This window comes from Callorhinus ursinus, unplaced genomic scaffold (genome assembly GCF_003265705.2).
Source record: "Callorhinus ursinus isolate GAN/ISIS: 27379988/994484 unplaced genomic scaffold, GSC_fseal_2.0 scaffold34, whole genome shotgun sequence".
NCBI classification, from domain to species: Eukaryota; Metazoa; Chordata; class Mammalia; order Carnivora; family Otariidae; genus Callorhinus; species Callorhinus ursinus.
In genome coordinates, this window is record NW_027397096.1 from 2,877,573 (window position 1) to 2,904,019 (window position 26,447).

The 26,447-nt window shown below is 41.7% G+C and overlaps 1 protein-coding gene across 4 annotated transcripts in view; it reads right to left on the reverse strand.

Moving 5' to 3' along the window:
- EFCAB5 (EF-hand calcium binding domain 5) overlaps positions 1–26,447 on the reverse strand; it is a 162,862-nt gene that overhangs the window by 12,842 nt on the left and 123,573 nt on the right. For all 4 annotated transcript variants that reach the window (XM_073879335.1, XM_073879334.1, XM_073879336.1 and 1 more), the window contains 8 exons: positions 19,529–19,818; positions 17,271–17,440; positions 16,542–16,770; positions 13,372–13,524; positions 5,252–5,355; positions 2,066–2,319; positions 605–891; positions 103–199 (listed from right to left, as the gene is read on the reverse strand). In XM_073879335.1, the coding sequence (XP_073735436.1) occupies positions 103–199; positions 605–891; positions 2,066–2,319; positions 5,252–5,355; positions 13,372–13,524; positions 16,542–16,770; positions 17,271–17,440; positions 19,529–19,818 (1,584 nt within the window). The remainder of the gene's footprint in view (positions 1–102; positions 200–604; positions 892–2,065; positions 2,320–5,251; positions 5,356–13,371; positions 13,525–16,541; positions 16,771–17,270; positions 17,441–19,528; positions 19,819–26,447) is intronic.

Here is a 26,447-nt window from a genome sequence, read left to right on the forward strand (position 1 = left end):
TTATAAACCACTCACTTTATTGTAATAAAAATATCTGAATATCTGAATTGAAACTATGTTTTATTGCTGTTAGATTTAGACCACAATTAAGTGTAAATTTACCTCTGATATGTTCACCAATGAGCTGTAAATTAACTTTCACATTCTTAGCGGTCGGATCAAATTCACAAATATTCTCGACTAAGTAACTCTTAACATACTGTGAACAAAAGAACAAAAGTTATGGGAGCACCAGCAAGTAGAAGGAGAGTACCCCCAATTCACCAGTTTACAGGATTCCATGTGTGTAAATTTTAAAACAGGCAAAACCAGTCTATGGTGTTAGAAGTCAGGATTCTGGTCTGGTCACTCTGGGGTGAGTGTGTGTGTGTGTGTGTGTGTGTGTGTGTGTGTGTGTGACGCGGGTGAGGGGAGAGGGTACAAAGGAAGGCTTTTGGGATGCCGCTGATGTTTCTTGATCTAGATGCTGGTTACAAATGTTCATATTATACAAATTCTTGCATTTGTACATTTAGGATTTGTGCAATCATGATTGGTATACCTAAACTTGTGTGGGTTATTCTTCGATAAAAAGACTACTTAAAAACAAAACAAAACAACTTACCAGTTTACACTTTTCCCAGTTTCTGAAGTCACCTGATAATTCCAACTCTGGATGAATGAACAAGATCACCCCTATCAGGATGTCATGTACTAGCTTTGTGTTGGCTTCCAGCTCCTGGGACTTGCTATCTGACGGAGATGTGAACTCTGGTGGAAGATTATAATCATAGAGCAACAGTGATACAAAGTCTAGGGAGGTAAGCAGCCGGAGGCTTTCTTGCAGCTCTTGCAGCATGATTCGGAAAAAGAGAACTCCTGCCCGCTGGACTTCTCCTACATTTTCAATCTCTGAAACAACAGAGTGACACCCCACACTGTTGTTTAGTACATACAGTAGTTTTTCATAGCACTCTGAGCATAATACAGTAAACTTTTTTTTTCCAGGAAAAAGAAGACCATATCCTATGGGTCTAAAGAATCTTAGTTTCTCTAGTCATGAAATCAAAACACGGAAATGGAATTACACCTGGTGAAGCTCACAGAAAGAGGCTTTGAGGAAAGGTAAAAAAAAACTCAGGTTTGGGGGTTGGACCTTACTCAGAATGCTTACTCTCCCCCTTATTAGTTTTGTCTCTCTGAACCCCCTTTTCCTCTCTGTGAGCATGGGGTTGATCCCTATTTCCCTGGTGGCCTGTGGGAATTAAATGAGATGATATAAGTAAAAGCACTTCGTGGATAAGTACAGCGTGGATGCTCAAAAGACCAGAAGACATGCATTTTCTTCTTTTTTCTACTTAGCCCACCCTATCTAATGGCAAGAAACCTCTCAGATTGATACCACGTAACATTACTCTATTTACTCCAGTCTAGGTAGCCAGAGGTTTCCACGCTTCCTTCTTTCCTCCCTGAGGCCCAAACTGGTACTGTGCTAAGAGTAGCCTGGTGGGTGTGGAATCACAAGCACTAGGGTCTAGTCTTGGGTCTGCCTCTAGCTTGCAATTGGACCGTTTCTTTGATGGGCCTTAGCTTCTTTATCTGTAAAAGAGAATGTTCCATTGAATTAATACTGTGTAAGATAGTGGGCAGAGCACCCAAAGTGGGGTGCGAATCCAGGCTTCCCCACTTATTAACTGTGTGATTTGGTGCAAGTTGTTTTGTTTCTCTGAACTTTACTTTGCTCGCCTGTAAAATGAGTTATCACCATTCACCTGAGAGTTATGGTAAGGACTAATGGAAATTACATATGTAAAGTGCTTGCTCCATGATGGGGCATTTAATAAATGCTAGTTCTACTTTGCCTTTATGAGTCCTTCCAGTTCGAAACCATATGATTCCAGCCAAGAAAATGAGCTTTCATACCCTTTGCTCTAATTTATAGACCATACTCATCAGCCCAAGGCTGCATTCCTTTCACGTAGAAAGAAATATTGTAACTATTCCTTTTAGGAAATGTATTGCACTCTGTGATTCCCCCCACGTTTATTAAACCCAGGAATTCAGATTGTTTCCCCATTCACAATACCTAAGACATAGTTTTTCTTTATTTCTCCAGATAATTCGCCCAGTATTTCGTAGCAGGCAGCTTGGACCACCTTCATCATTTTCTGTAGATCTTTAAATTCTCGATACAATAACATTTTACTCCTGCCAATGTTAAAATCAAGAATTCCCAGAGCTTTTCCTGTTCTCTCACGGAGTGGAATTATGATGTGGTTTTCTCCACAGACAGAGGCCAAAACAACTTCCGAACTGTCTGTACATTTGAAGAGGAAGTTTCTGAAACCCAAACCAAACAACCCTAAGATCATACAACATCAGCCTGCTCATAACACTCCAGCCAAATGTACCGAGTCGCTCTCTTTTGTGCCCACTGCACCCCCACTCTCCACCAGCCCTGGTTTTATCTGCTGGGATCGCACACAGCTCTGTTCCTCAGCTCGCTCGTCAGATGGAGAAGCCTCCTCTGACCAAGCAGCCTGAAGTCACTCTCCATCATGCGGCTCTGCTCTGCTATCTTTGCTAGACGTATACTCATCTGAAGGTATTTGGGTTTTGTTTACATACTGTCCAGTAAGTGGGGGTTGAATGGCGGAAGGAATGAGGAGTTTGTTAGGTCGGGTTCCCTAGAAGCAGAGCCGGAGCCCGGCAGGCTTATGCAGAGGATTGATTGAGGGAGTGCTTTCTGGAGAAACCTGTAAAGGTCTGAGGAAAGTAAAATAGGGAATGAGGAGAGGCTAATTAAGGACGTGAAGGCTTAATTTGCAAGGATGTGGATGGAACTGGAGGGTATGATCCTGAGCGAAATAAGTCAGTCAGAGAAAGACAATTATCATATGATCTCACTCATATGTAGAATTTAAGAAACAAAACAGAGGAGCATAGAGGAAGGGAGGGAAAAATAAAACAAGACGAAATCAGAGAGGGAGACAAACCATAAGAGACTCTTAATCATAGGAAACAAACTGAGGGTTGCTGGAGGGGACGGGGGTGAGGAGATGGGGTAACTGGGTGATGGACAGTAAGGAGGGCATGTGATGTAATGAGCACTGGGTGTTGCATACAACTGATGAATCATTGACCTCTACCTCTGAAACCAATAATACACTATATGTTAATTAATTTAATTTAACTTAAATTTTAAAAAAAGAATGTGAAGGCAAGGGTCACCTGGGTGGCTCAGTTGGTTAAACATCCAACTCTTTTCTTTTTTTAAGATTTTATTTATTTGTCAGAATGAGAGAGCACACAAGCAGGGCGAGCTGCAGACAGAGGGAGAGGGAGAAGCAGGCTCCCGGCTGAGCAAGGAGCCTGATGCAAGACTCGATCCTGCGACCCTAGGATCATGACTTGAGCCAAACGCAGACGCTTAATGCTTAATCTTTTAATCGACTAAGCCACCCAGGTGTCCCTAAGCGTCCAACTCTGGATTTCAGCTCAGGTCACGATCCTGAAATGCTGCCCCACCTCAGAATCGGTGCTCAGGGCGGAATCAGCTAGAGATTCTCTTTGCCCCTCCCCACGCTCGTGCTCGCTTTCTCTCTCAATAAAATAAAATAAAAAATATAAATAAAATCTTAAAAAAAATGTGAAGGCTAGCCTTAGTCTCCTCTCAAGGGGAGCTTTGGAAGGCAAACTGAGCCAAAGTATTTGCCCCACCTTGAGGCAAGGGAGAGGTTTTTTATCAGTCATTGGCTCTAAGATGCTTTGGGTGTGTGTTTACATAACTGTGAGGCACACGTAGTGAGGGTCTCCATCACTCAAGGACTCTCCTCTAGAGAAAGTTCCAGTGTGAATCATTAGCAGCTGTACCTGAAGCAGCCTGGCAAGAGGTATATTAGGGACCTGGGTAAGGCATCAACGGCACTGCTTCCTCGAGGGAACTGAGATTCTCATTGAAATGTAGTAGCTGCTTCTCTCTAGTGAGGTATAGACACATCTTCCCCCCCTTCCTCCTTCCCAATCTTTTAACCTTTTTTAAAGATTTTATTTATTTATTTGAGAGAGAGAGAGCACAGAGGGAGAGGGAGAAGCAGACTCCCTGCTGAGCAGAGAGCACCATGTGGGACTCGACTCTAGGACCCTGAGATCATGACCTGAGCCGAAGGTAGATGCTTAACCGACTGAGCCACCCAGGCACCCTCTCCCTTCCCAATCTACATTGATATTAAGATGTCATTCTTCTGAGGTATTTGAAAAATGTTGGTGCTTTGCAGAGCCTCAAAAAGCACATTTATGGTTCATAATAGCAATCCTATAATGCCAGGTAAGATTATGTTTTTTCTTTTTTGCTGTTCCCACACCTTCCTGCTGCACTGCCCAGCCTACACTTTGTATCTGAATGATAACCACAGTAGTGATGTATCCTCCTAAACTTTCTAGGCATAACCATAAAAATAAAGCTGATTGGTCAACTAAATTCCTCAAAAGACACCTGTTCTAAGTTACACAGAGGAATCAAAGGTTATGAGCCTGGGTGTTACAAGGACGCTCATAAAACTCTTGACTGGTATAACTGTGGAAAAGAGCTTAAACCTGAATGAACATTCAGCTATGAGGCCAAACTAAAATTTAATTAACACATATACTTAAATATCAAATTAGCCTCCTGGACTGACTGAGGTTACTGCCTACTCGGCTGCACTGACCTCTAACAAGCAGCCTCTCCCTTTTGCAATACACATGTCCATCATTAAGATCTGTTTTACATCTGTCCTCAGTTGGGCGGGGGTGGTCCTTGCATCCCACAGGTGAAAGGCATTCAAAGTACTCTGGGTACTTATTAAGGACCATAGCCTCTGCTTCCTCCCCACCTTTGCCCAGCCTGTCTTCTTTAAATAAAAAGTACACGTTCACAGGCCTGTTGACACTAAGATGATGAGCTCTGATAGGTGACGTGGATGTATTTTTTCACAATCCTGGTGGGTTTTTGTTGAATTCCATGTTTACAAAAAAATCATAGAAAATAAAACACTATCATGCTTAAAAACGTGCAATATAAAATGCCAATGAAACCTGTTTTAAAAAGGACTTGAAGGGGAAGGGAATTAACATGTCCCACACAGACAGGAATTTTTCTTTAAAAAAACCCAATTAGAATAGGATTCAGGTGTATACTAATAGGCAAAAGCTGTGTCTCTCAGAGCTACTAATGCACAAGGGGAATGTGTTTTGGCAGTCAAAAAAACGGACATGAAAATGCATCTCATACCTGAAGATGCAGGTCTTCCTGAAGATTGTAGGGGGGTTCTTGTGGATTTCTGTTAGACCCAGGTGCCCGGTAACCATCATATTGCGTAAAACATAGTCTGAATCCTTGAAAAGAGGAAGAGATTTCAACACTGAGAGGAATAATTAGACCTCATTTTCCCATTAAAGGTTTTGGGAACAGAAAAATAGGAAAAAAATTAGGGAAGTTTAGATCTCTAGCTTGAAGTACCGGGACATTTTACTTACTCAGTACCATTAAGAATGAGGTATTCACGAGGGAAAAATTTCAAATTATCAACATTCTTTTAAATGCACAAACTTATTTTTTATAATTATGATAAAACTATATGTTTATGTTATTTTTTTGATGGAAACATGCATTATAGAACATTAGGAAAATATAGAAAAGTCCAAGGAAAATAAGAACAATAAAAAATATTCTCCCATGAAGTCTTTTTTTTAAAAGATTTTATTTATTTATTTGAGAGAGAGAATGAGAGAGAGCATGAGAGGGAAGAGGGTCAGAGGGAGAAGCAGACTCCCTGCTGAGCAGGGAGCCTGATGTGGGACTGGATCCTGGGACTCCAGGACCTTGACCTGAGCTAAAGGCAGTTGCTTAACCAACTGAGCCACCCAGGCAGCCTCCCATGAGGTCTTTGTCTTCACCATCTCATCAAAACTATTTTGGTCAAGGTTACTAGTGACTCTCTTATTTTGAAATCCACTGACCAAACCCTAATCATGATCTTCCACTATAGCAGCATTTGTCTCAGTGAACAATTTCCTTCTTGGCATATTTTATTCACTTGGTGTTTGGGACACCACTTGCTCCTGGTTCTCCTATGAATCACTCTTATATTTCTTGCTGCCCCTTTGTCTTCCTCACCTCTAAGAGGTTTTCAAACTATAGGTCATAACCTAACTATGGGTTGTGAAAACATTTTAATGCTGTTTTTTTGTTTTTTTGTTTTTAGAGAGAGTGTGTGTAAGTAGGGAGGGAGGCATAAGGAGAAGGAGAGAGAGAATCTTAAGCAGCCCCCCTCCATCAAGGGGCTCCATCTCACAACCCTGAGATCATGACCTGATTGGAAATCAAGAGTTGGATGCTTAAGTGACTGAGTCACCCAGATACCCCATTTTAGTGCCTTTTAAAAACAGCTTTATTGAAGTATCACTGATATACGAAAAACTGCACATATTTGATGTATACAATTTGATGAGTATGGAATGAGTCTTGACCAACTTTTTTTGGGGGTAGAGATTATTTATAAGAAAGTAAGATTAACACATCCTGTAAAATATACTAAACTGTAGGAAAGACATTCAATTGGAAGAATAAAAAGGGGTTTTTTAAATTATTATTATTTGACAAAGATAGAAAGAGCACAAGCAGGGGGAGCAGCAGAGGGAGAAGCAGGCTCCTCGCTGAGCAGGGAGCCCGATGCGGGGCTCGATCCCGGGACCCTGGGATCATGACCTGAGCCAAAAGCAGACGCTTAACTGACTGAGCCACCCAGGTGCCTCTAAAAAGGGGTTTTTATGTCCACCTTTAAAAAATTCTTTGATTAAAAGGGAAACTGTGATAACAGGATCCATAGGGACTGCATGATGAATGGTGCTCCAGGGAACAACGGGTTTGTAGTGTGGAGCTTCCTCTTGTCATGACCTCAAGTGTTCACCCAAACTGTTTAGATGAAAAATGTTCTCAACAGAGAATCTGGAAAGATTCTCTGATGTTGGCAATTGAGCATCTAGCTTTTCCTAATTTATTTCTTCCATGGTTTGTTATTTGGTGTTATATATACTAGACTAATAGGATTTTTTAGAATCTCACTGTGACTATGTTCCTAGGTTTAAATCTTTAGTTCAAACTAAACAATTCCTCTCCTGTTTCCCCCTCTTCCCCCCAAACTGTGTCAATTCGGCCACTTCTGTTAAGACTGGAAACATAATGTAGAAAATAAGGGCTTCATAAAGAATATGCCTCATAATAAGCTTTTCATTTAATTTTACTTGGACCAAGGAACTATAAATTCAGCAAGTGCCTCAGTAATTATTCAGTAGTGAGATAACCACTCTAGTCAAAATTTTCTAGGGAACTGTTTAGAGAAAAGAGCTGCAATGATATTATCCTGCATTTTCTTTCTTCTGCTACTGGCTTGTTATTTTCCCCCCGCCTTACTTTTCCAATACAGGTTTGCCCCGCTATCTGAAAGTAGAACGTTCCTATGAAAACTTTCATGAGCTAAAACAGTGTAAAGTGAAGAAGCAATTACTATTAATTTATACAGAAACATTTTTGAGCATTCCTGGACCCCCAAAATAACCTCTCTTAGGCTTTTCTGATGCTTTAGAACACATCTTGCTAATGGATACCCAAAATAAATTGAGATAAAGCACAGATGCTCATAGATACTATTCAAAGTGGTGACAGCTTGATGTTGAGATGCTGAGTGCAGTTGGGGAGTGGGGAGAGCCTGATGGGGCCACGCTTGCGGCTCTGGGGGCTCCCTGCAAAACAAACACCGAACACTATTTCCACTTTTTGCCTTTTTTCGTAAAAGCAAAAATTCTCATTGGATTTCTGTCAGGCAGCAAAAGCAGGTGAGACTAATGAGGGTCTTTTGTAAAAGAGAAGTGGCCTAACACGAACTTTTGGAAAGTGGGCATACTAGCATCTATTCATTCTCACCTCCTGCATTACACATGATTTCGTATTTATCCTCTTTTGCTTTTTTCTCTTTTGACAAACATTTTTTTTTAAAAAGAATGAAATAAAATAGAAAAGAAAATATCAGGAAACATCACATAGTAAAAGTAGGTATGGTTTTGTGAAACTTCTGTTTTAAGTGGGCGTGCGTGCGTATGTGTGTGTTTGTCAGGGGTCAGGATACAAAATGTTTTTCATACAATAGGTCAAAGTCAATATAATTTTGAGCCACAATGATTCCAAACATTTAGATAACCTCAGGGCTTGGACCTCAGACTTTTTCTATCCTCATTCATTCCCTTGGTTATTCCGTCTACTCTCATGGTTTTTGTTTTGTTTTTGATTATGGTAAAATGCACATAGCATAATATTATCACTTCAACCATTCAAAAGTGTACCATTTGGTGTCATGAAACACATTCACAATGTTGTATAACCCAGTCTCATGGTTTTGTGTTTTTTTTAAGATTTTATTTATTTGTTTGTCAGAGAGAGAGAGAAAACACACAAGCAGGGGGAGTGGCAGGCAGAGGGAGAAGCAGGGTCCCCACTGAGTAAGGAGCCCGATGCGGGGCTCGATCCCAAGACCCTGGGATCATGACCTGAGCCGATGGCAGATGCTTAACTGACTGAGCCACCCAGGCGCCCCTCATGGTTTTTAAATACCATTTATTTGCTAGGCTGGATTTCTCCCCAAACACTAGTTCATATATTCAACTGCCTATTTACTATCTACACTTAAGAGTCTAAAAGGCATTTCAAATTATAGTTAAAAAAATCTTTTTCAATTTAGTAGGTAAAAGTTAACTTTTACTTAACTTTGTATTTATTTCATTATGAGAATGGAACATTTTTTCCCACGTTTATTGAGCATGCATTAAAAAAATTTTTTTTAAGATTTTATTTATTTGAGAGAGAGAGAGAGAGAACAAGCATGAGTCGTGTGAGGGGCAGAGGGAGAAGAAGCAGACTCCCCGCTGAGCAGACTCCCTCCCGAGCCCAACACGGGGCTCCATCCCAGGACCCTGAGATCATGACCTGACCTGAAGGCAGATGCTCAACCGACGGAGCCACCCAGGCGCACCCCCCAATTTTTTTTTTTTGGTAGACTTGTTTTTGCTTATTTTTCTTTTGGATTTTTTTAAAATCTTACTGATTTGTGTAGAACAGTATTAACCCTTTGCTAAATATGTAGCAATTTCCCCCCGCTTTTTTTAAAACAACTTATTTTGTCTATAATTTTGGTGCGGAAGTTCTACCTTATTATGTCATCAATGTAGCAACCTTGCTTGAATTGTTTCAAACTGTGATGTAGGTTTAGCCTTTCTTCCCCAGATCAACACTGTAACATTTCCTCTCATCCCTCATTTTCTCAGCTATGCTCACACATTTATTCTTCCTCCAGATGGAAATTAAAATCATTTGGTCAATTTAAAAAATCATTTTGGGATTTTTCTTGGAATTTTGTTAAATTTATAAATAATTCTTGGAAGAAATTATATTTTTTAAAAAAGTGGTGTTCTTGTCCAAAAAAATCATGATATGATTTTCTGTTTTATTAAAAAAACTTAGGTTCCTTGGCAATGTGTGTAGTTTGTTTCATGTAGAATCTAAAGGTGACACAGGGTGAAGTGGGGAGAACATCCTGGGCAGAAGTAACAGCATTTTTGAAACTGAAGTAGAAAAAAATTACTTTCTGTCATGTATGATGAGCTGTGAAACATTACTTGTGGTATCGTTTTTTTCTTCCTCCTGATAGTCTCTTCCCCCTTCCCTCTCATTCACGCAGAAAGACTGTATTGCCTTAGAAAAGAAATGTGATGAGGTAGAAGGCAGCAATCACTGACTAATCTCTGGCATTTGCTTTTTCAAGAGCCTACTGATATGACTTCAGATAACAAACTGGGCACACACATTCACCATTTGTCCCTCTCAAGACCTCAGGGAAATAAGGGACTGAGGTCTTGGTTTCCCTGGTAGCTGTTAGCTGGGGACTGCCCTTAGCTCCCAGAGACCCCAGTCTTTTTTTTTTTTTTTTTTTTTATTTATTTATTTGAGAGAGAGAGAATGAGAGACAGCATGAGAAGGAGGTGAGTCAGAGGGAGAAGCAGACTCCCCGCTGAGCGGGGAGCCCGATGCGGGACTCGATCCCGGGACTCCGGGATCATGACGTGAGCCGAAGGCAGTCGCTCAACCGACTGAGCCACCCAGGCGCCCGACACCCCAGTCTTTGTACATAGCCCTGAGCATCTCAGAACCAGCAACAGGTGGCCCATCCTTTCCCTCCCTCCCTGCCATCCCTGGTTCTTCTTCCAACCTCCCATCTCTCAGGGACCACAGCCAGACAAGGTTCTGTGCTTCTAAGGACTTAGGTGGTTACATTGGGACCACCTGGGTCATCCAGGATAATTTCTCTATCTCAAGGCCTTTCATCTGAATCACATCTGCAAAGTCCCTCTTGCAATACAATAACACATTCCCAGGTTCCTGGAATTAGGATATGGACATCTTTGGGGGATAGCCATTATTCTGTTGACTACAGTTACCTATTTAACAAATTTGGTACTGCAAAGAAATAGTAAACCATAGGTGCTTTGGGATGATAAACTAAATAAATAATAATATTTATTATTATTGATAATAAAATAAATAACATGAGTTTAATACCTAAGATAATTTGAATTTCCTATCCTCCTTCATCTATGGTCAACAGAGCAAGAATTCTTTTTCCACCATGGCTCTGTACCTTATAGGAACATGGGCATGAGGTGAGATGGGGTGTTTCAGAATCTATAATTTGTGTCAGGGTTCCAGAAGGATGACATGACAGAACTGGGTAATTTGAAGAGAGTTGAATAAAGGGACTATTTGTGAAGGCATGGGTAGTATTTAGAATCCCAGGCCTAGTGACAATGGGGAGCCATTACCACTCTTAGCCTGAAGAGGCACGGGAAGGAAGCAATTACCAGAACCTGGAGAAGACAGCTGTATGGGGAGGGTCAGCTGACTAAAGGTGTCGTGGCCTTTAGTAGAACAACAGAGCCAACCCACAGCAACCTGGCAGAGAGACTCCCAGAAGCAAAATACCCCAGCCTCACTTCCCTTCTGCTCTTCAATCACCTATTGGTGCATCTCAGTGGACAAACCTAAGCAGAAGCCAAGGAGCCTACTGATATGGTCTACTTTTTGAGGTAGAGAGCAGGGTGGAGAAGGAAGCAGGATAGACTGGAGGAGCTGCGGACGAGGAAGGGGGGCGCTTAAGAAGTTACCAGGGTTAAGTGCTTGGAAAAAGTTATCCCTACAGCCGCCCTCAGCCATTTTTAACACCAAAACCTCACCTAGCTTCCACTTAGGATAAACTCCTGACCACAGCCTTGGACAGGCTGTTTGGTCTCTGCTCAGTTGTGACCCTCCGCAGACCCTGGGCTGCTGAGTAGTCCCCCTCCTCCCCACTTTGGGGATGGTCTTCTTCACCTCCATGACATGAGTCAGAAGGATAGTGTCCCTAGAGATCTTGTCCACAGTATTGTGACTGTGGAAACTACATGCCCCGGGCAGACATGAGGACAAAAAGCCATGCTTTTTGTTGACTGCTATGGGTGATTTTAACTTTCTTCATGGTGCGCCCTAGCTATCATTTCCTTTCAGGCCCTATCAGGGGTCTTCTTATTGTGGACACTGGCCAAGTCAAATGACTGTGGCCTATCAGACTGAATGGTCCTCAGCCCCCACCCCCACATAATGGGGGCACTTGGAGTTTCCCTTTCCTACCCCACCCCCAAGAGCAGCAGCCACCCTCTGCACTCGGTTCATTCCACCAGAGAGCTCTGTGATTCTGCTCTTTGGCCAAGGCCTCATCAGCTTGGTCCAAGGACTGAGAGAAAGAAGCCTGGAGAGAAGGGGAGAGGCAGGTGTGGGGGTCCACCCAAGGGACTGAGAGACAACCAAGGTGCTGTCACCACCTGATCAGGCACCCTGCAGGATTGTTTTGCTTTCTTAAAAGGAAGACACCTTTCCATCCATTCTTACCACATGCACAATCCTAACATTAAAATTAAGTGAGGGGGCGCCTGGGTGGCTCAGTTGGTTGAGCGGCAGACTCTTGATTTCGGCTCAGGTCATGATCTCAGGGTCCTGGGTCCTGGGATCAAGCCCCACATCGGGCTCTGCACTTAGCGAGGAGTCTGCTTCAGGATGCTCTCTTTCCCTCTGTCCCTCCCCCTACTCTCACACATGCTGTCTCTCTCTCAAATAAATAAATGAATCTGAAGAAAATTAAATAAGTAAAATTAAGTGTGAAAAAAAAGAGAGGCAAACAGAGAAATAGACTCTTAACTATAGAGAACAAACTGATGGTTACTGGAGGGGAGGTGGGCCACTGGGGGTTGGGAGAGCATGCAGAATGGGCTAAACAGGTGATGGGTAGTAAGGAGGGCACTTGTTGTGATGAGCACCAGGTGTTGTATATATAAGTGACACCTGAAACTAATATTGCACTGTATGTTAACTAGCTGGAATTTAAATAAAACCTTGGCGGGGGGGAAAGTGTAAAGAAGCAAAATAAACATTTGGTGAAAACTCATTACATTATAGCTAGGCCTTTTTTAACTGGTGTGATGTAATTATGTCCTTCCGAACAGCAGTGCCTCATCCCTTCCCACTTCACCCATATGATTCTGGTGGGGGCTGCCAGTTAGTGTAAACTCCTCCACCCCCACCCCAAGCTGGGGGGCATATCTCAGGGTAGACTAAAAAGGGCTCTCTTGGGTTTTCCAAATTGAAACAAGAAGGAAAGATTCTTTCTTAGTTACTAAGCATCTGGCTTGCCCTGGGGAGAAAGCCTATCTTAAGCTAGAAGGACCAAACCAAAGTGTAGAGGGACATGAGGACTGCAGAGAGAAAGAACACCAGAGAGCCCTGATGGTACTGAATTCCTGGTTCTGGTCATCCTGGAAGCTAGCCTGACTCCTGTCCTTCCTTTATTTTGGTCATACGAGTCAATCAATTCCTTTTTTTGCCTAAGGCAGTTTGAGATGGACTTTTGCCACTCACAACCAATGCTCTTGAGTTGGGATTATGGGAAATATGTCCCCAGTTGGCCTAATAGCTAATTAATTATGGTTTTAAAATATTAGCAAGACATGGGTACCTGGGTGGCTCAGTTGATCATGAATCTGCCTTTGGCTCAGGTCATGATCTCAGGGTCCTGGGATCGAGTCCCACTTCAGGCTACCTCCTCAGGGGGGTGTCTGCTTCTCCCTCTCCCTCTGTGCTCTCCCTCTTTTCCTCTCTCTCTCTCTCTCAAATAAATAAATAAATACATACATAAATAAAATCTTTTAAAAAATATTGGCAAGACAATAATATCTAGAAAGTCTGTTAGAGGTCTAACACTGCCCAACCTTGCCTACCTGCGTTGTGCCGGGCTCAACAAAGTACGTTGTGATGGTGGTAATGTCAGATGTGATGTCACAGAGCCAGCCAGTGCCCATGATCACAACATGCAGGATGTGCTCCCTGCTGTGCACATAGTGATAGGCAGTGCTGAAGACATTGGCGACACCCTGTAGAGACAGAACATTTTCATTGTCTTTTCATTTTAAAATAACAAAATAGGGGCGCCTGGGTGGCTCAGATGGTTAAGCGTCTGCCTTCAGCTCAGGTCATGATCCCGGGGTCCTGGGATCGAGCCCCACATCAGGCTCCCCGCTAGGCGGAGAGCCTGCTTCTCCCTCTGCCTCTGCCTCTCTCTCTCTCTCTCTCTCTTATGAATAAATAAATAAATAAATAAATAAATAAATATATTTAAAAAAAAATAAAATAACAAAATAATTAATGCGTCAATTGGATTAACTTATAAAATTAATGATAATCTACTTCCGACAAATTACCTATCAGTTCTCAAAAGGCAGTGTTCCAGATCCTACTATGCAGAAAAGATCTCAAGAAATCAAAGGTTTAAGGAGAGATCTACTAGAAGATCCATGTAACTTATTACGTTTCCTGATAATCATCCAGAGAAATCTGTGATGTGTACTGTCAGAGAACAGAGTCAGAAGAATAAGGTGAAATTTGAGATGAGGGAAAATATTTACAAGCCAGGAACCAGTGCCAACCTTGGGCAGATGGGTAGGAGCTGCCCTGATATGATGCAATATGAATGTCTGGATCGTTATGTGGCTTCTGTCATCAGATTGGTAGTACAGGCTGTCCTCCATTCCGAGGCCTGCAACATGCTAGATTACATAGTCTTCTCCTAGACCTAAAGAGAGCCTGTTCCACAGAGAAGGGATAGGAAGTCCTTAGAACCCATCTGTTGTCTTGTTGTCAAGAGACTCTAGGATTTCCTCCCATTCAGTTTTCCCTTCCTTCCCCATGGTCCTCCACACGATTCCTCATGTTCCACATATGAGGGAAACCATATGACTATTGTCTTTCTCTGCTTGACTTATAACAATAATAATTAAAAAAGAGACTCTAGGAGGGCGCCTGGGGGGCTCAGTCGTTAAGCGTCTGCCTTCGGCTCAGGTCATGATCCCGGGGTCCTGGGATCGAGTCCCGCATCGGGCTCCCTGCTCCTTGGGAGCCTGCTTCTCCCTCTGCTTCTCTCTCTCTCTCTCCCTCTGTCTCTCATGAATAAATAAATAAAATATTAAAAAAAAAAAAAGAGACTCTAGGAACCACAAATTCTTCAAAACTATGTGGATTTTATTTTATTTTTTATTTTTTTAAAGATTTTATTTATTTGTCAGAGAGAGAGCACAAGCAGGGGGAGAGGCAGAGGCAGAGGGAGAAGCAGGCTCCCCGCTGAGCAAGGAGCCCGATGTGGGACTCGATCCCAGGACCCTGGGACCATGACCTGAGCCAAAGGCAGCCGCTTAACCGACTGAGCCACCCAGGCATCCCATATGTGGATTTTATAATAGGACCCAAGGCATCTCACGATAACCCAGGAGCCTTTTACCTCCAGGGGCTAGAGAGTCAATTTTTTCTTGTTTTTGCACATAATACTTTATTTTCACAATGTTACTTCATTCTTGGCATGAAATGAAATAAAGTCCCAAACATAAATAGTCAACTACATTGACCTAGAGATCAACGTCACTCCTGAACATTTCTTGGTATTACGTGGAAAGCACACGTGTTGACTCCCTACTCTGTGTCAGAGGCACTGTATCAGTTGTTAAGGGATACAACACGCCCACCCTGTACTTGGGAGAGCAGCAACGGTATGTCCAAGGAGCTAAGGGACACTGTGAGCCCAGGCAGCATTAGAGAGTCAGTTTAAAATTCATTTTGACATGTTCTCTGACAAGACCATCTGTAATTCACCTACTGATAACTCCATTCTCCTCCATCTTCTTTTAAATATCTTTACATCATTCTTATGGCAGATGAGAGTGAATCATATTTTTAAAAAGATGTCCAGAGAAAAAGGTTCTACCACTTTCCTCAGTTATACATCCAGTAAATAGGAAGAGAAAATTTTATTTTATTTATTTATTTTTAAAGATTTTATTTGAGAGAGGGGCGCCTGGGTGGCTCAGTTGGTTAGGCGACTGCCTTTGGCTCAGGTCATGGTCCTGGAATCCCAGGATCAGGTCCCGCATCGGGCTCCCTGCTCAGCAGGGAGTCTGCTTCTCCCTCTGACCCTCTTCCCTCTTGTGCTATCTCTCATTCTCTCCCTCTCAAATAAATAAATAAAAATCTTTAAAAAAAAATTTTTATTTGAGAGAGAGAAAGCACAAGCAGGGAGAGGAGCAGAGGGAGAAGGAGAAAATCTCAAGCAGACTCCACGCTGAGCCTGACATGGGGCTCGATCCCATGACCCCAAGATCATGACCTGAGGCGCCCCAGGAAGAGAAAATTTTATATCCTGGTAAATAGACATAAAGAGCCAGAGGCTTAGAGGGGAACAAGTGATAAAAGCATAGCAAGTTCCTGATTGCTGCTACATCTCAGGCCATTGCCTCCATAAAGGCTTTCAATCTTACTTCATTGCAATTTCTATTCATAAAACCAAATTAAAATGCTTGTAGAAATGGTCATTATCGTCTTAAAAGTGCCTGTCTTTTTTGTGATCTAATTTGAAAACATGCATACTCAAGACACATTTAGGCTTTTTCCTTCATTCTTCATCCTCAAAAATCAACACTGAAACCAAGAGCCATGGGAATGCATTTGTGGAAAGAGTAAAAAATTTCTAGGTTCTCCTATTAATAAAACATAAATGTGTCCCTTCTCAAGCTTCATTCCTACTTTGTGGGTCTTAATTAGTAGTCTAATGGTTGGATTTCAGTTCTACAGCATAAAATGCTATTCCTATGATTAGGGCAATGGGACACATATTAACAAACTCCCCAGAGAGACTGAGGCATAGATGTGCCCCTGAGGCTGAGTCCTTCCATGTGTAATGAGGAACCTCTCCAAAGACTGTTAGATACAGTGAACAAGAACAGGTAGGATGACACTATCTATATATATAGGTTTACTCTCATCTGGTTTTAGGTTTTGCTTTTTAAAAAGTATAGAAGGAGAGGCAATCCTACCATTACTCTTGAAGAATTCTTCCATGACTTACCTGATAGAATCTGATCTCGTGGGGTACAAAGATGTTTATTTTTTTGGGATCTCTTAGGGTGTCAACAGCCATGACCCCAAAGATCCTCAGATATGCATCCTGAAGAGGCAGAGCCAGGAATGACCCGTTTTGATCATTCTTCTTGAGGGACTGGTTCCAGAAAAAGATGTTCCCATGGTGTTGAACTTGGGGCACGTGTATTGGCTTTCCTTCATCCACTACTGTGAAGCTGAGGAATAGGAATATGAAGATGGTAGAAAGGCCCAGGAGAAGGCTTTGGATGAAACTGTGCAGGAAATTAAATAAATTCTCCGTTCATAATTATTGGGATTATATGTCAGAGAAGTGGACTCATGATTATAGTTTGGAGAGTCTGACTTGAGAAAAAGTTTTAAAAAAACAAGCTTAGATCATAACAGGGTAAACATATATAAACAGGATGCCAGAGACATAACTTATAAAGAAGGCAGAAATAATTGAGCTGATATTGTGAAGCAGAGTCCCAACATGGCAAATCAGTGCCTAGGAGGGAGCGCCAGGAATGACCAGGTGAAATTATTCAAGACTAGAAACCCATCACCTCCCACTCCAGAAGCATTGGTGACCTGAGGCACTTCTCTCGTGGGCAGCTAACTAGGATTTCAATACTAGTTTACTTCAGAAAGGGATTTTTCTTGGAATTATTTTTTTTTTAGAAGGGTAAAACCAACCTCCTCAAGAAATTCTTACCTGATTCCTTTCATGTCCCTGTAGAGCACTCGGTTCAGTACAAATGGAGCATCATCTAAAGTACAAGCTACGTTCCTCAATAGAACTTCCCCTCTATCAGGCAGTAGTAGGTTCTCTTCTAAGAGGGAAATGTGAGCACTGATCTTCTTATTCCCATGGATTTCAGCGTCCTATGGCAAAATATTTCTGACCATGTATTTGCCAATAGCCAAAGAGCTATTATTTTAATCATGTCTCCCTTCATTAGCCTGTTTGAGCATCTGATCCCAATAATTACCACTCATGGGCAGTGGGAAAAAGGCTGACCCCACAGCTGTCTCCCAAATCTGAGTTTTTGTTGTTGTTGTTGTTACATAAATTAACCCATTTATTATAGGCTAGCAATGTTTCAAATGGTGAAGCTTCTACTGGTCTTTCAACTCCTTCAGTCTTCTGATGGCTGACTTTACTGTGACGGCAGAAGTAGTGTTGTAGGTCCAAGCGCCACCAGCGAAGGTTCTCATGCAGGAGCCACAATGCCAGATCCCCACAGCTTGTCTTTTCATCTTGGTTTTGCCACAGAAGGAGCAAGTGTACTTGGCGTGCTGGCTTATTTTAATCTTCTTCACCATTTTCCTGAGGGAGGCACCATAACGGGTCCCATATTTTTTTTCTTTTTTTAAGATTTTATTTATTTGACAGAGAAAGACACAGCGACAGCAGGAACACAAGCAGGGGGAGTGGGAGAGGGAGAAGCAGGCTTTCCCGCTGAGCAGGGAGCCCGATGTGGGGCTCCATCCCAACACCCTGGGATCATGACCTGAGCCAAAGGCAGACGCTTAACGACCGAGCCACCCAGGTGCCCCATGGGTCCCGTATTTACCCACAATTCCGACCTTGGTGCGTTTAGCCATGTTGCCGCAAACTAGGTCTTCCCAAATCTGAGTTTTAATGAGTGGAATCGATTTACTTTATGTCAATTAAACCGGTTTACTTAAAAAAAAAATCTCTCATCTTACTCAAATTTAGAGGTTTAAAACTTGGATACATTTAAACTATAGTCATATTGTCTGGGCTTCACTTAAAAGTATTTATTTTAGAGGGCTAGGGTAAGAATATGGCTTCATTTCACTCATATTTCTTGAGTAGATTTTCACCATCTTCTGTGAAGTGAATGTAGAAAAAAATGCTCTCAAGGAATTCTTAACATAGTTTGGCTATGATATTTGATTTATGTCAGGAAAAAATTTCTTGGGGCCCCAGATTGCAGACTTTATACAACTACTCTTTCTAATTAAAATAACTGAAAATTCTCTGTACCTAAAATATTATTATGTCATTAACAATACTATGATAATAGCATGTCCATAAGTTGGGGACATGAAAGATGCTTTCCTTGATCTTTGTCTCCTCTTTCTATATACTTAGGTTTGCTTTTCATGTTTTTTTTTCTTCTTTTTCGACATAAAAGATCTATAGAGTAACTAACAAAAATGTACCACAGATCTCTGAAGCAAGTTGGAGTAATATCTCTTTTTCTAGATTGGTCTTCTGTTTCTCGTCACACCACTTCAAACTATACTGGAAAATTCGGCCATTCAGTAAATGAGTCCTTTAATTAAGTGTTGCAATTTAACTGAGATGAGTGATTCCAGGTTTCGTGGACTAGAGGAGTCTGTGACATATATAGGAGACAGCCATGCTATTTCTGCCTGGGAGGAGCAACCAGCTGGGAATCTTGAAGAAGATGGCAAAGCTGTGGGCAGTGATCCCATCAGAGGCATGTGTTTTAAGTGACACGATTCTATAATAGTATCAGTGTGTTTCTAGGCAGTGCTATGAAATATTGTGTGATGTTGGATCCTCCTTTATAATGACTTTATGATTTAAATAGTTCCTTTTGAAACCGACTCCCAAAACATCATGCAAGGGAAATGTGGCTTGAAATGCCTGCACATTTCCTTACTGGTATTTTTCATTATTAGTCTATTTTCTGCCTTAAGCTTATTTGACTCTCAGCACAAATGGAATAGAAATCCCAAGACATGATTCTGTCTTTTATACCTTTCCTCTCTACTTCTACCTTCCCAACCTACAATCATTCCAGTTGCATCCTTCCTAGGCTTTGGGTCATTGTAATGTTTGGGAATGAATAAAACATCTATAGCAGTACCCAGTGATTTTTCAAGAGAATTTCGTGTGCTCCCCCTTTGCAACCATTGAACATCACCTACCATGAGTACATTTTTCCTTTTGTATATCACCTTAGAAAAACCTACCTGGGTGAGGGCATTAAAGGTCTCCGTGTACACCGGCTCCAGGGACACCCCACTTGTCTCTGCAGCATGTTGGATTTGGTACAGCCATTTCCGTCTGGCACAATTCCTCAGATTCTCAATATGGCTCCTTTCTAAAGTATTCATCAGAAACTCCACAACACTCTCCAGAACATGATCTTCATTGCCCCTGAGTTCAGATACAACCAATTCTATGTATTTCTGAAACTGTTTTAAGGACAACCTCACTTCTTGGTCAGGGTGTGGCTTTGGAAATTGGATGTGTAGTTTAGCTAAAAGACATAAATATAAAAACCAAGAACTAATCAAAAGTTCATTTATCTACTGGGGAAATTTTCACTCCCCAGCTATAAGCTGACTGAAGCCCCTGACAACAGCTACCCATGGAAAACCAGGTATATCAAAGGCAACTCAAAGCCCAACAGAACACCTACAGTGACTTCCTGTATTGAGCTCAAGATGTCCTGTGTCATCTTCCCTGTTTCTGTTTTATTTTTTTTTAATGTATTTTATTTTTAATTAAAAAATTTGTTTTTTTCAGGGATTGAGCAAGAAAGAGGGAGGGGAGAGTGGGAGGAGGGGCAAAGGGAGAGGGAGCAAGAGAATCTTAAGCAGGCTCCACGCCCAGCTGGATGTGGGGCTTGATCTCACAACCCTGAGATCATAACCTGAACCAAAATCAGGAGTTGGATGCTTAACCAACTGAGCCAACCAGGCGCCCCTCTGTTTTGTTTTTTTAACTCTACCACACTCAGCTGGGGGAAACCCCAGGGTCAACTTTGACTCCTCCTTACTTTTTACCTTCCATATCCAACAGACCACTTAATCCTATCCTGTTAGCTTTTGGCAATATATCTTGTGGCCACTCCTTCCCATTCCTACTTCCGTAATCCCAAAGCAGTATTAATTATTTTATACATAATTAGATTACCAAGAGTAAGGCTCAATACATATTTATAAAATTAAATTAAGACACAACTTTTGACAAAAAGCAGAATCAGACCTATGAATACAGAAAACAAACTGATGGTTGTCAGAGGGAAGGGGGTAGGAGGATGGACAGAAAGGGTGAAGGGGAGTGGGAGATACAGACTTCTAGTTATACAATGAATAAGTCACAGGAATAAAAGGCACAGCATAGGGAATATAATCAATGATATTGTAATAGTACTCTATGGTGACAGATGGTGGCTGCACTTGAGGTGAGCATAGCATAACATATGAAGTTGGATCACTATGTTTTACACCTGAAACTAATGTAATATTGTGTCAACTATAGGCAAGTAAAAAAAATTTTTTTTAAAGATTTTTTATTTATTTGAGAGAGAGAATGAGAGAGAGAGAGCACATGAGAGCGGGGGAGGGTCAGAGGGAGAAGCAGACTCCCTGCTGAGCAGGGAGCCTGATGCGGGACTCAATCCCAGGACCCTGGGATCATGACCTGAGCCGAAGGCAGTTGCTTAACCAACTGAGCCACCCAGGCGCCCAAAAAAAGTTTTTATTTTTTTTTTATTTTTTTTAAAGATTTTATTTATTTATTTGTGAGAGAGAGAATGAGAGACAGAGAGCATGAGAGGGAAGAGGGTCAGAGGGAGAAGCAGACCCCCTGCTGAGCAGGGAGCCCGATGTGGGACTCGATCCCAGGACTCCAGGATCATGACCTGAGCTGAAGGCAGTCGCTTAACCAACTGAGCCACCCAGGCGCCCCCAAAAAAAGTTTTTAAATAAATAAATAAATAACATACAACTAGAATGAACCTCAAAGGCACTAAGTCAAATTTATGGCTTTTATTAATCATGGCATTTAAATAATCATAAACACACCACCCAATTATTCTAAACAATATCTGATAAAAAGATATCAACATGCCAAAATAAAACACAACTTGCATTATGCAATTCCCTGGTTCGAAGTCCTACCATATTCAGTCACAGTTGACAGCTACACTTGAGGTGAGCATAGTATAATGTATAGAGAAGCTGAATCGCTATGTTGTACACCTGAATTTAACTGCTCCAGAATCTCCATTCTACTTATGATCCTGACCATGCCTTGCACACTTCTTCATCCATATCTCTTTTATTTTTTTTAGTTGTACAATTACGAATGTGCTACCAAACCTGAACATTACCAATAACACATCTTCCTCCATGGCCTGACCTTGTTCCATTCCCTGCCTCCCCACACCCCCACCAATATTGTGAAATTTTGCTTTTGCTTCATCTTTCCCTTCCTTTTATTTTCCCAATAGTGTTATTTGTGTGTGTGTGTGTGTGTGGGGGTACTTCTAAACAATATGTGGTTTAGTTTTGCCTATTTGTAAACTTCAGAAAAAGGACATCATACTATATATAGTTTTCTGGGACTTACTTTTTTATTCCACATCATGTTACCATATCCATCCATGTTGTTCCCCTAGCTGTGGACTCATTCATTTCCACCAGTATATAGTATGTCATTTTGTGAGCATACTGCCATGGATTTATTCTCCTTTCCTTGGGCATGCAGGTTGTCTCCAGAGTTTACCCTTATGAGCTGTGCTATGAGCATTTTTATACATGTCTCCTGGTGCACGTAAGTTTCTTTGACACTTATTATAAATTATATATTATATATTACTATTATAAATAAGTCATAGGGTATGTGCCCTTCTCGCTTAAATTTCAAATTTCAAAATCTCTCCTTCCTGAAGAAGGCTTCCACCACAATTTCTCCTTCCCTTGAAAGACAAGCAGCCATTCTATATCAGCTATTTGACAACGAATACTGCCTGGTGTGTTTAGTCATCTTATCAATGAAAGCTTCTCATTTTTATAGTTGGACTTCTGTTGATTATTGCTCTTCAGCATCCACTCATCTTTCTCCTGTTACTTGTATCCCAAATTTTGCTTTGGGGAAGCCACTCCACTCTCATCTTACTTTGTGTGTTTGAATGGGATTCCACTCGTGGCTTGAGAGATGCAGCATGCATTGCGGGCCTAAGCCAGTCAGGACATTCTGCTCCCACAGCCAGAGTGGTTGGTGGAGTCCAGACAAATGCCAGGCTCTTTGGTTGAATTATTAGGAAGAGAACATTTTCCTTTTTATTCCCACTGGACTTGAATAAACCTGTGAGGATGTGAGACTGGACCTGGTCTCCACAAGGGTAAAGGCTGTATGAAAATGGAGTCAAAACATAGAAAAGAGCAGGATCAGACTGAAAAAGACAAAAAGAAAGAAGCAGACACTTGTCCTAATGCCATTATTTGAACTCCCAAACCTAGCTGTAGCCCTGGACTTTTCCATCATGTGAACTAATAACGCCTTTTTTTGTTTAACCACTCTGGGCTGCGTTTTCTATTACTTGGACTCAAAGAGTCCTAACTAATATAGTCTTGAATTAAATTAAAAGTAACTTGTGGGGGGCGCCTGGGTGGCTCAGTCATTAGGCATCTGCCTTTGGCTCGGGTCATGGTCCCAGGGTCCTGGGATCGAACCCCGCATCGGGCTCCCTGCTCAGCGGGAGGCCCGCTTCTCCCTCTCCCACTCCCCCTGCTTGTGTTCTTGCTCTCGCTATCTCTCTCTCTGTTAAATAAATAAGTAAAATCTTTAAGAAAAAAAAAAGTAACTTGTGGGTTCTTCCTCTTCCATATCTTTTTCTTTTTCTCCTTTTATTCCTTCCCTTCTTGAACAATTAGGTCCTAAGCCATTGGTGGGGCAGGACAAGCTAAGCATCTGCTCCTGATCAAAGGAAGGCACGGTGGCCCAGAGCGGGGTATCTGAATCCAGTGGGGTAAGGAGGGCACTGATCAGGAAGTGACTTGGCATGGGTTGTCAGAGCCTGAGCAGGTGAAGATGTTATCCATGAAGACAGGCAATCTCCAGCCTATCTGAGTGAAGAGCATGGCCCTGCAGAGGTTGTTTAGCTTGGGGTATCAGAACCTAAGCAGGAAGAAGAGGATATCCATATGTGGTATTTAGGCCTTAGCAGACTGAGAAGGGCATCCAAATAGAGGGACAGCTTCACTTGAAGTCAGGACCTAAACAGTGTGAGGAAGGTATCCATGTGGAGAGACAGCCGGCATGGGGAATCAGGGCCCAAGCAAAATGAAGAGGACTTCCAGGTAGGAGTTCAGCTCAGCATAAGGAATAAGAAGCCTGAGTAGATTGAGGAGAGCATCTACATGAAAAGGTGCCTTGTCACAGAATGTCAGAACCTAAGGGATGTGTGAAGGGCATTCACATGGAAGGGGGATCTGGTATGGGATGTCAGAGCCTGAGCAGACTAAGGAGGGAAGCTGGGAAGGGAGATTAATACAGGGTGTTGGAACTTAAGTGTAGTGAGAAGGAAAAGACATCAGTGTGGGGGAGAGGACAGTGTGGTGGGAGATTAGTTCCACACAGGGGGATTGATTAGATAGATAGATGATAGATAGATAGATAGATAGATAGATAGATAGATAGATAGATAGATAATACAAGCAAGAGAGAAGGGAGCTACAAAAAAGGGAGAAAACTAGAATGAACCCTGTTACTATTTTGGCCTGGAAAATATGGGTGTGAACTTATTGTTTACACACACACACACACACACACACATACACACACACTTCCCAAGAGAAACAGGAGCAGTGACCTGGGAGCAATAAGCCTGTGTAGAACCGAGATCTTGGCCTCTAAATACCATTCTCCACTAAAAGAAACCAGGGTTCCTTGGAGAAATGGGTGATTCCAGGGTGGGAGCAGGGAAAGTATAAGACGAATCTAGAAGATCTCATTGTGCAAAGCAAGGAGGTGCTCAGAGAATGATAGATACATGTTAAAAGGACGCAGGAAACACTCTGGCAGTTTCTTTTTTTCTCTTTTTTTTTTTTTTTTAAAGATTTTATTTATTTATTTGAGAGAGAGAGAATGAGAGATAGAGAGCACGAGAGGGAAGAGGGTCAGAGGGAGAAGCAGACTCCCTGCCGAGCAGGGAGCCCGATGTGGGACTCGATTCCGGGACTCCAGGATCATGACCTGAGCCGAAGGCAGTCGCTTAACCAACTGAGCCACCCAGGAGCCCCTGGCAGTTTCTTATATAACTAAAGATACACCTACCCTATAGCCCAGAAATCCTACTCCTGGGTATTTGTTAAAGAGAAATAAAAACATATATCCACACAAAAGATTTGTACAAGATTGTTTATAGCATCTTTGTTCATAATAGCCAAGAACAGGCAACAGTCTAAGTGTCTATCAGTTGGAGAATGGACTAACAAACTGTAGTATATTCATATAATGGAATACTGTTCAGAGAAAAAAGAAGCAAATTGTTGGTATATGTAACAACATTTAAGAATCTCAAGAAAGAATATGCTGAGTGAAAGAAGGCTTACACAAAAGGGTACAAACGATTCCATAAATATGGATTAGAAGGGATAAAACATATCTATAGTGGAAAACAACCAGGAGAGTGCTTGTCCTGGGGATTTGGTGATGGGGATTGCATAAGAAAGGGGCATGATGGAACTTTGTGTTCTATATCTTAATAGGGGTATTGGATGCACAAATTATGCTTTGCAAAAACTCAGTGAATGTATACTTAAAAATTGTATGTTTTTTTGGGTGTAATTTTACCTCAAAGGAAAAAAAACTGTTAATGTATATCAAAAACTAATGATGTACTGTATGATGACTAACATAACATAATAAAAAAATTATAAAAAAAACACATCTTCTTTATCCATTCATCTGTTGATGGACATCTTGGCTCTTTCCATAGTTTGGCTATTGTGGACATTGCTACTATAAACATCGGGGTGCACGTACCCCTTCAGATCACTACATTTATATCTTTGGGGTAAATACCCAGTAGTGCAATTGCTGGGTCATATGGTAGCTCTATTTTCAAATTTTGAGGAACCTTCATACTTGTTTTCCAGAGTGGCTGCACCAGCTTGCATTCCCACCAAAAAACATATATCAAACTCTAAAGATATAGATGCTGAAGTGTTTAGAGAGGAGTGTATTGATGTCTGCAATTTATTTTGAAATGTATCAAAAACAAGAGAAATAGAAGGAAGGATAGAGGGATAAAGAGATGAATAAATAGATAATTTTTAAAAGTGTAGTAAAGTGTTAATGGTCAAATCAAGGTGGTGGGTATATAGGTGCTCACTGTAAAATACTTTCAGCTTTGCTGTATGTTTGAAAATTTTTTTAAAGATTTTTGAGAGAGAGAGAGAGAGAGAGAGGGCCCATGAGCGAGGGGAGGGACATAGGGCGAGGGAGAGACTCTCAAGCAGACTCTGTGCAGACCCCAGCATGGGGCTCGATCTCACGACCCTGAGATCATGACCTGAGCCAAAAACAAGAGTCAGATGCTTAACCAACTGAGCCACCCAGGTGCCCCTGATATTTTTCATAATAGAATATTGGAGGGAAGGGCGCATGGGTGGCTCAGTTGGTTAGGCATCTGCCTTTGGCTCAGGTCATGATCTCAGGGTCCTGGGACTGAGTCCCGCATCGGGCTCCCTGCTCAGTAGGGAGCGTGCTTCTCCCTCTCCTTCTGCCACTCCCCCTGCTTGTGCTCTCTGGCTCTATCTCTTTGTCAAATAAATAAATAAAATCTTTAAAAAAAAAAAAGAATGTTGGAAGGAAGAGGAAGACATGGCTAGACTGAAAGGACTCCCAATTGGTCAGATCTGGGACAATAGGAACATTAAAATAAATAGTGATAGTGTTGGATCACAACCCATTGAATAAGATAGGAAACCATGAGTACATATTGTTATAATAAATGAACAAAAAGTTTGACAAGAAAGGGAATGATTCTGGGGGGCCTGGCTGGCTCAGTTGGTAGAGCATTCAACTTGATCTTGGGGTTGTGAGTTCGAGCCCCACATTGGGTGTAGGGATTACTTAAAAATAAAATCTTAA